Raw genomic sequence first — 9,720 nt, forward strand, 5'->3', positions numbered from 1 at the left:
AGGGTTGGCCATGTCTTTGTTGTCTGTGCTTCTTCTATCTCAGGAGGTCAAAGATGCAGCACACCCGAGTAAGCTGGGCTCAGACGTCTATAAATTAGACCCGTTATATCATCTCTCTCTCTTCCCCTGGTCTACAAACTGACATTGCTTGTGCTTTGTAAGTTTGACACACACACACACACACACACACACACACACACACACACACACACACACACACACACACACACACACACACACACACACACACACACACACACACACACACACACAGTGTATTTTTGTATTTCATGTTTAATTAAAACATGTGGGCTGATTATTAGCATAAGAAGTACAACTTTAAATTATTCTGGATTAAAATTCCTAAAATACTTAACCAGATAACCAAGGCAACACATCCATGATTCATGTGAAACACTTTTACATTGGGTATGCCACTATACTAACAACCAGAAAAATGTTACCACTTTAAGAACAGGTATTGCTACAAATATGAACTCTTATCAAACATTACGGAGGATAATCAAAATAATGAAATATTTGTACGGTTTGCTGAATGTGAAAACAATCATTAACCCAGTTAGTGATACAACATATCACAGTGATCCCCTACAATCTTTATAACACAATAGAACTGTTTTATGATCTCTTTACTTTGTGCCGTGATTTTTTGTGCCGTTTTTTTTCATGGTGCATATTGTCCAAATAATGGAAAGCAATCGTATCTGCATTTTCAAGTAGTACACTTTGTTTTAATGTCAAACCAGGTACTGTGATGTGCCACATGGCAATCCACTATCACAGACAGGCGTTCAAAATCTCTAGTTACACTCAGTCCAGGGTCATCTTACTGGGTTAATGTACAGTAGATATCTCCCATGGCTTTATGAAGTGGTGCTCTTGTATCTGTTCAGCTCCATCAGGAAGCCTTATCTTCCCCTCCTGTAACAAAGAGGTGAACAGTCTTGTTGGAGTGCAGCATCTGTCCGGCTCGCTGGGCTCCGGTGATGGCAGCTAACCTGTGGGCATCGTAACGGGAGAAGAGGGCAGTGCAGGTCCAGCTGGCTTCCTCCCCGCGACCCCCCGCCGCCAGCATGTTACACACCTCGCTATAGAAGTGGGGGAAGGAGGGCAATCCATAAAATATCAAATTCTGGATGCCTTTGATGGTGTACCTAAATAAAAGAAGTGAGAGATCAGCGTTTCTGCGGGGCTCACCAAGTTATATTTAAGACAATTCTAATATAATACCTCTTACACACATTTACCAGCCAGAGTATGGAAGTATGATGGGGATGACACGGCCAGCAGTCTTAAGCAATCACTCTGATTATTTCTTAGTTTATACTGCTGATTATTGCTATACACCGTTTTGATAACTCCACAGACAAGGATTTAAAGGACACGCTGTGTTTGAGCTATGTTACTGGTTGCACGGCGTTCGTCGTTCGACTTCCAAGATGGCCCTCCGCATGTAAAAATGAACGCTACTGTCTTTATAATCTATCTTTTTAATAAACTGTATGTACACTTACAAAGTTCTCAATGCTTCGGTTTACATGTAGGGACCCTCATTATGCTACCGTTGAAGTGTGGTGCTATTTTGAGCCTTGTTAGTGGTATAGAAATAGCGATTTACCCTGTGCCCTGAAAGGTAGCGTTAGCAGCTAATCACCGGTTCGCGCTAGCTTGTTTCAAGCTAAATACACATTCGATTAGCATGACCAACTGCCACTTTGCTGTTTGAAAGCCATGATGTCTCTCTCTCTCTCATGGGCGGGCCAAATTCTCTGGGCGGGCAAAGCAGAGAAAGGGGAGGTAACCTTCCTCCTTATGACCTCATAAGGAGAAGATTCCAGATCGGCCCATCTGAGCTTTCATTTTCTCAAAGGCAGAGCAGGATACCCAGGGCTCGGTTTACACCTATCGCCATTTCTAGCCACTGGGGGACCATAGGCAGGCTGGGGGAACTCATATTAATGTTAAAAAAACCTCATAAAGTGAAATGTTCATGCCATGGGACCTTTAAGGTTGGTGAGGTTTGATTCAGAATCAGAATACAATTTATTGTCAAGTACTGTAAGTTTTCAGCAGGAAAAACTCTACCGCTAACTGCTAAAGGAGAGGCGTACTAGCTGAATGACCCTGCACTAAAAAGACAAAACCCCCACTCAAATCAAACACAGAACCCAACACATGTGGGGCTACCTGATGGAGCATTAAAAAGAACTGACCTCTTGTAGAAGTGGAAGCGTTCAGTGAAGAGCAGGAACTGTTTATCCCCTTTCTGGAAGAAGTGCCTGGCTCGGGACACCTCCGACCTGCTGGAATACTCGCAGATGCTGGCAAAGTTTATCTCCTCTTTCTTCATGTAGTTGCGCAACCGGATGTAGTCGAAGTAAGACGGGATGTAGATCAGCGTGTGGGACATAACTGAGTCCCTGTACTGGGGAAGCACTTTGTCTACAAAGAACTGAAACCTACAGGCAGGATGGAACAGTGGAAATAAAACAGTTTTACATTTTGTTGGGATCAGCCAGGCATTTTGTCAAGAGCTCATGAGCTGTCGCATATGTTATGATCTGTTTTTTATTTAGACATACATTTAAATAATAAAACTCACATAAAGGATGTATTGCTAATAATAAAAGGGTCTTACTGTACACAAACACCTCAACAGAAAGAAAACTATTGAGATGATACGCACAACTGACTTGAATAACAGCTAAAAAAGGAACCATAAAACAAACGAAAGAATTGACATTTATTTTATATTTTTTCATATTTAGGTATAAATGTAAAGAATGAGTTAAGTGTATATTTTCATGGGGAAAAAAATTGATGACAGCGTGTAATCTCAGAATTTCAAACTATTTGGGCCAAGAGTGCTCAAATAAAGCTGAACATTACAGTTTGACACTTAACTGAATGTCAATCCCACATTTCCCCACCTCAGCATTCCTTGTAACTCCAGACCCTGCCTGAGAATCATCACAATATCAAAGTAATCCAGCGATAGCTCCCAGTAGACCCATGGATACAGTGCCAATAGCGTTATCACCATTATTTTACTGGTGTCAATTTGCCAAAATGTAAACAAACATAGGCTAAAGGTTGGAGCCTACAGTGTAGATCACTGAATCAATGGGAACATGATACTGTATTTCCCCCAAAGCATTTAAAAACCCCAGGTCTACAGTATATTATAGATTTGTCTGGCTGTGATGGCATCACATGGTTCACCTGTGGGAAGACCTTACCGGGCATCATGGTCCTGGAAGCTGTCAGAGGACAACATCTGAAACACATGAGGCAGCTGAACCAGCACCTGGCAGATGGAACCTGTTTTTGGCATGTTCTTAGTGGCAATCTGGGAACAAAGAAACCCACACAGGGAATTAACATTTAAAAAACCTACATCTTCAAATAGCAATGAAGAAACCAGGGCTTTCCTCACCTATCCAGCTGACCACAGTAAACAACTTACTGTGTGGCTACTGCTCCAACCGCTGAGGATTAACTCAATATATGAGATCATTCTGCCTCTTAGTAATGTGTTCAACTAAATTATAGTCTGTGCTGAATGTTCAGTCCCAGGAGCAGGTGTAAGGTTAACTGTAAGGTGTATAAAGCGTTCATTATACTCGTCATTCCCGACCGCGTCGCGCGACAGTATGACATCATGGGAGCGCTGTAACTGTTTATACTCGCGCGTGGTGGTCGCGATAGAGGTGTCGCAACTGAGGAAAGGCTACCGACTTTGCTATTTCTACGGACTAGAAGAAGAAGAAAAAGGTAAACAATGGCAGAACTGGCAGCAGCACTGAGGTCAATGTCAACAGTGGCTAAGATGATATTGGAGTCAACGGATGAGGAAGAACAGCTGCTTTTGAGCCCGCTTGCAAAGAAACGAAGAAAAAGAAGGTGGAATGTTCGTCCTTTGAATAACGCCAGACATAAATATGGTGAGTTCAATATCCTCGTGAAACAAATGAGGACGATAGACGAAGAGAAGTACTTTGAATACTTCCGAATACCTGCACAACGATTCGATGACCTACTTCGTCGGATCAAGCCTTTCATTCACCATAAAAGAATTCATCTTAACCCAATAAGTTTACAAGAGAGACTTGCAGTCACTCTGAGAGTCCTGACATCCGGTACTAGAATGCAGTTGCTATTGGCGCACTTGCTCGGAAAGCTTGCCCTCGAACTCGTCCATGCTTCACGTTTCCGCTTTGTCGTGCGCGCTGAAAAAAAACAGAGTGGTGTCGCGCACTTTAAATCCTGGCACGCCAGCAAGATCTACGTCATTTTGACGTCACATTGTCGCGCGACAGGTCGGGAACGGCGACTGTAAAGAGGCCTTAAGGTACCTGTCCCCGGTAGTTGGCACAGTGCTTGGTGAGGATGTTGTTGATCTGTGGGTCTTGAATGGAGCTGAACACCAGCGTCTGCCGGTAGTGTCGGGCCCAGTTGTTCAGGTTCCACATCCTCACCCTGGAGAAGTCCACTCCATGGGAGTCCAGCGGCTGCAGGTTCATGTGCTTCATCACATGCTGGAGAGGGGTGGACAATGTGACTTTTTACAAGGACATCAACCTATACAGAGACACCTTAAATATACCAACTTTTGACAGGTTTAGTTATAAAGTATTTATTACAACCGAGTTTTAAATTTGTGATCAGAAAACATTTTCACCCTTCAGAAACGCTAAATCAAACCTTAATCTGTAATCCTCTGTCAATGCTCCAGCAGGGTTTTCCTAAATGCTAAATTAACATGTTGTGATTCATCAAATTCTATAATGGTTGTTGAACAGCAGATGGCGCCACATCCCCCACCAACAGTAAAAACACAACACTGCTGAACACATGCCGTCACGCAGTAATGCATCATGGGACAGGTGTGTATTCTCACCAAGACGTGCTCCCAGTTCTGCATGAGTAGGACATCTGCCTGGTCCACTACCAGCAGGTCGATGGAGGAGAGGAAGTCAAAGTCTCTCTTGCTTTCTCCCTCTGCTCCAATTACTGTACGGAGACCCAGCGGAGATGCAATGATGATGTCTGATGAATAAAAGGGCGAGTACAGACGTATGCTGCTCCTCACAATGGAGATGCCTGGTGAGGAGAGAGGACAGCAACAAGGCCTTAGAGAGAAAGACTTAGCAGGTTATCCAAAAGTGGGTGGACTTCTGTTTGTTAAACTGTACCTAGCCTGAAGTGATCATCCACATTGCCTGAGAAGATGGCGCTGTAATCGTCTGGTCTTTGCACCCTGGGTGCCTTGTCCTCTGCCTCTTCTCCAAACTCTTCCTTGAACCTCTTCTTGTTGCTCACCACGATCTTCTTGCCTTTGGTCTCCAGCAGGCTGATGAGCGTCTGCACGACTCGCAGAGCTCCGCCTCGAAACGGAACGAGAATCAGGACCTAACACATTGATAACAATCATTACAACAGGGCAGAAAAAAAAAATATGGTGTTTTTGAACACTTGTGGCTAAGTGGAAGCATTTAGCAAAGTGATTATAGCATATTAAATTGATGTACTATAACCCTGAGGGAATTCAGTGAGCCATAATGCTGCTTCTGTGGAAGGTGGAGCAACAACTAATGTAACTGAATTATAAATCAAACACAACGCAACTGGGAGTAACCCAAGATCATCCATGCACTGCATATAAGACATTACCTGCTTGACTGGATTCTGATCAAGATGAAATGTGATTTATTCTACTCACACATAGGTAGGGTTGGGTACCGAAACACCAGGACGTAACAGTCTGACTGCAACTACCATTGTTGGAAAAACAACACAGACGGTGCGTTTACTTGAAACTCGCCAGCCTTGTGGTGCATTTAAAGTTATTGTAAAATACCCTTTTCCCATCTGGTGCTTGTTTTTGTCGTTTACCAGCAATTTACTGGTGAAATAAGTAATTGTTATAAGTTATTGTTATTACATTATTAATCAATCATTTCATTTTTAATGTCGCTAACTGTCTTTTTGTGCTCCTTTTTTTTATATTTCATACATTATAAATATGTTATATATATATTTCGGTTCAGGCACCGGCACCGTTTTAAAAGTATTGTTTTAGTACCAGTATCGGAAAAAACCCAAACGATACCCAACCCTACACATAGGATTGCCCCAATGTTTACTAAGTTACTACTTATTTTGAGACAAATGCATCTTAATACTAACACAAAGTTCCAATGACATCTTACGTCGTGATCCAGCCTGAGAACTGTGGGACAGACTGCTTTACATAAACATGCATAACTTACACTCACAGTATGTGTGAAGTCAGCATTTCATTTCCTACTACAGTAGTCTTGGTATTTGAGACTAAAACGGGCACAAATTGCAACTAAAGGAGAACTCAAAATGGTGCACTATAGCGGTGTTTAGAACTGTTAAATGGAGCTTTGTTAAAGGAACAAGCCACCGTTTTTTGAAATAGAGTTATTCACCGTCTCCCCTAGATGTAGATAGGTGGGCAAACGCATTTTTGTCTCAGTGCATGCTTTGTTTTAGTCTGGCAGCGCCGCCGCTAGTTTAGCTTAGCGTAGTGAATGGAATCCTATGTTTCCGGTTAGCATGTCGTGTCGTGAGCCAACAACAACAAAAAAACAACCTAATTAATTATTGTGGCCTGCGTATTTACAACGAGTACAAATAGCAATTCAGATTAAGACTAGACGACTTCCTAGGCAGATACTGACTTGGGACTATATTGGGCGAAGCACAGCCGAAGCACTGCTACTTGTGTGCAGAGATAATCATATTTCAAAAAACGGTGGCGTGTTCCTTTAAGAAGCCAAACATAATGTATCCAGTACTTTACCTTGGGCCGGGTCAGTCCTTGGTCTCTTGGTTCATCCTGCGGCTCAGCTCCAGCTTTAGCCTGAGTTTTCTGCTCCCTTAGCAGCGCGTTATGAGCCAGGACCCGGGAGTTGGCCTTCAGAACGTGGTTGAGCACGTGGAGGCAGTATGCACTGCTAACTTGAGGGCCCTGGTTCACAGGACAGGCCTCTGGGTAGTAGATGTCCTTGTAGGAACCCATTAGAGCTAGCAGCTCTAGCTGCAGTGGGGCAACCTCCTCAGTCACCCCCTTAGAGTTGGAGGTCTGGTTCAGATCCTTCCAGTGGGTCTCCAAAACTTTGTGAAAAACTGGCAGGTTTGATTCTTTCTGTGGGCCAATGAATCCAAACCTTTCCAGTGGAATGGTACAGAGTAAATTGCCTAATTTTGGCCACTAAATGTCGAGAAAGGGAAAGATAAGAAAGCACAACTGTACTTAGAATTCATTCTAATGTAAAAGCTGGTCAATTTTGTAGAATTGTGCACCTAATACCGTGATCTGAGCCTTGGCTTTGCTACCAGATGTTATCTTTTCCACATCCTCTTCACCAAGCTCTGTGTCCAAATGCTGTACAAACATGTCTGCATATACAAAAAAAATACTGTAAAACATATCTCAGTCAAATCATATTCCTCAACTGTTCTAATTGAGTGAGCAGTACACTGATTTTGAAAATAAAATGACATAAAATGCACGTCTCAAAAGACTAGACAGGGAACATACTGCGATATAATTGACGAAACTGACTATAAAATTGTAATTTGAACTAAATTGTCCTAGCTATTTCCGTACCTTTGCTGTCTTCCTGTTCTGCAGTGCTTTCAGTCTCCTCTTGCCCTCCTTCACCCGTGAAGTTGGACTCCAGACAGAACTGGGACTCATGCTCCTTGTCTACGAACTCATCTCCTGCCTCCTTCTCCACCACATCCTCCCCTTCTACTGCTTCAGTCAGAGCCTCAGCTGCATCCTCGGGCTCTTCTTCTTCCACTTCATCTTCATGCTCACTATCATCACCAACTCCATCACTGTCCCCTACAATAAAAAAGAACTATATTCGACAGTCGACTGCAATATGTTGGCCTTTACTGTCCTTAGTGTGCATGAAATAAGCAACTCACCTTCACCAAGGAGCTCCTCTTCTTCTTCTTCTTCCTCTTCATCATCAGTGCTCTCCTCTTCACTCTGGTCATTACTGGTGGGGTGGCTGAGAGTTGAAAGAAGCTTCTGATAGGCTGTTTTCTGCTCTGGTTCCTCCTCCTCATCTTCCAGCTCATCAGGCTCAACGTCAGACTGTCCTGGGCTTGCTGGCTGTAACAGAAGTGTGCACAGAACACCTTTCAATTTGTATTATTATAATATTGGTATAGTTCAAATATTACAAAACTGGAGTATATTAATTATTGGTACAAAATGTATTTTATGTACATCTGATCAGATGGGAGAGTCTTGTTGCTGCCACTGAAAAGACATCTTCATCTTTGTGCAGCGACAGTTACTACAATCATCAATCTCATATTGCGTAAATTGGGCTTCATGACTTGTATCATCAGAAGTTGTACAGTGCTACTCACCAGTTCCAATATCTCAGTTCTTTCAGGTCTTGCGCCAACTCTGTGAAAAAACACAAAAGGAAATAGACTCACTTAGACAACAAGCATCTTTTGGAAGACTATCAACTTGACTAAATGACAAAGGTCTTGGTCTGGACTGTTGTTGACATGGAAGTGTTGAGAAGGGCGAGGAACAAAGTCCCCTGAAAGACTCATCTACCAAAAGTATTTCCCAAAAGTAAGCATCATGTTCATTACCATGTTTCTTAGATTAATGTTATACGTTCACAACTGGGGAATATGTCTGTGTTTTTGAGGAACAAGTTTTAAGTTGAACAGAACATAAAGATCAGAGAAGTCTTGTTTAACAGTCTCAAGCCAGCCTGCAGTAAATATTAAGGACAGGAAATGGATAGTGCAAGTACATTTTTACCTTATGCCTTAACTGATATTCTTGTACTCTTTTCTGCTAGCCATTTTGCTAATGAATAGGCTATTATCTGCAGTAAAGGAATTAGCTATGTGACTATTTGATTTTGACGTGTCATCTTCAAAAAACAAACTCAGTTAAGCGTAAACGTTATTGTTTGCATTTTTACAAGTCAAAATGAACTGAGCTATCTTTGGAAGAACCACAAACTGCATTCCAAAATATTGCAATTTTGGGAAGAACATATGTCTATTACGTTACGTTCTAGCAAACAGACTTCTTCGAACAATATTACTTTTATGTTTTTACTAATAACATATATTTAACATATAGTAATCATTGCGCACGGTATCTGGCTTGAGTGGGACCACAGTCCTCCGAATGTAACGTTAACTTAGCTAACAGTTAGTTGGCTAACATAAAAGTAGCTTAATTATTCCTTTAAGACAAGCAGGAGTTTGCTGTACTGCTTACACATCATGGAATGGATGCTCCTCTCCGAATTCCTTCAAGTGTTTCTTCTGTTTTTTTGTTAAATTTGTAAAAAGCTCCTTATTCTGCCTTCTTTTTCCCATGTTGACACTTTGCTACACGTGCGGTTCTACAGCTTCTTCGGTGGAGGTGAATCAGTAGCAGCCGAATTGCTGCCACCTCCAGGTCTGGAGAGGAATTACACAGGTTTGCAGTTTGGACCTGGTCGGTAACTGCATAATTGTAAAATAAGCAAGCTATTCATTTTCTAGTGTGACAGATTATTAGTTTTTAGGTCATTAGCTTTGGGAGTGCAATGATCTTCTGATATTTGGAAATAGATTGCACACGTATTCCATTATAACAAAACAAAAATACATTATAAAAATACACTTAAA

The 9,720-nt window shown here is 42.0% G+C and overlaps 1 protein-coding gene across 1 annotated transcript; it reads right to left on the reverse strand.

Moving 5' to 3' along the window:
- Window positions 1-281: 281 nt before the first annotated feature.
- Window positions 282-9,486, reverse strand: utp25 (UTP25 small subunit processor component). Its single transcript, XM_078277839.1, has 12 exons — window positions 9,326-9,486; window positions 8,443-8,482; window positions 7,990-8,179; window positions 7,664-7,903; window positions 7,364-7,452; window positions 6,854-7,264; window positions 5,217-5,433; window positions 4,922-5,124; window positions 4,377-4,559; window positions 3,261-3,370; window positions 2,235-2,480; window positions 282-1,175 (listed from the first exon to the last, which is right to left on the reverse strand). Exons 1-12 carry the CDS (start codon window positions 9,424-9,426, stop codon window positions 920-922), a joined length of 2,286 nt encoding a protein of 761 aa, XP_078133965.1. The 5' UTR covers window positions 9,427-9,486; the 3' UTR covers window positions 282-919.
- Between the last annotated feature and the right edge of the window lie 234 nt (window positions 9,487-9,720).

Source organism: Sander vitreus, chromosome 20 (genome assembly GCF_031162955.1).
Source record: "Sander vitreus isolate 19-12246 chromosome 20, sanVit1, whole genome shotgun sequence".
In the NCBI taxonomy this organism is placed as follows: domain Eukaryota; kingdom Metazoa; phylum Chordata; class Actinopteri; order Perciformes; family Percidae; genus Sander; species Sander vitreus.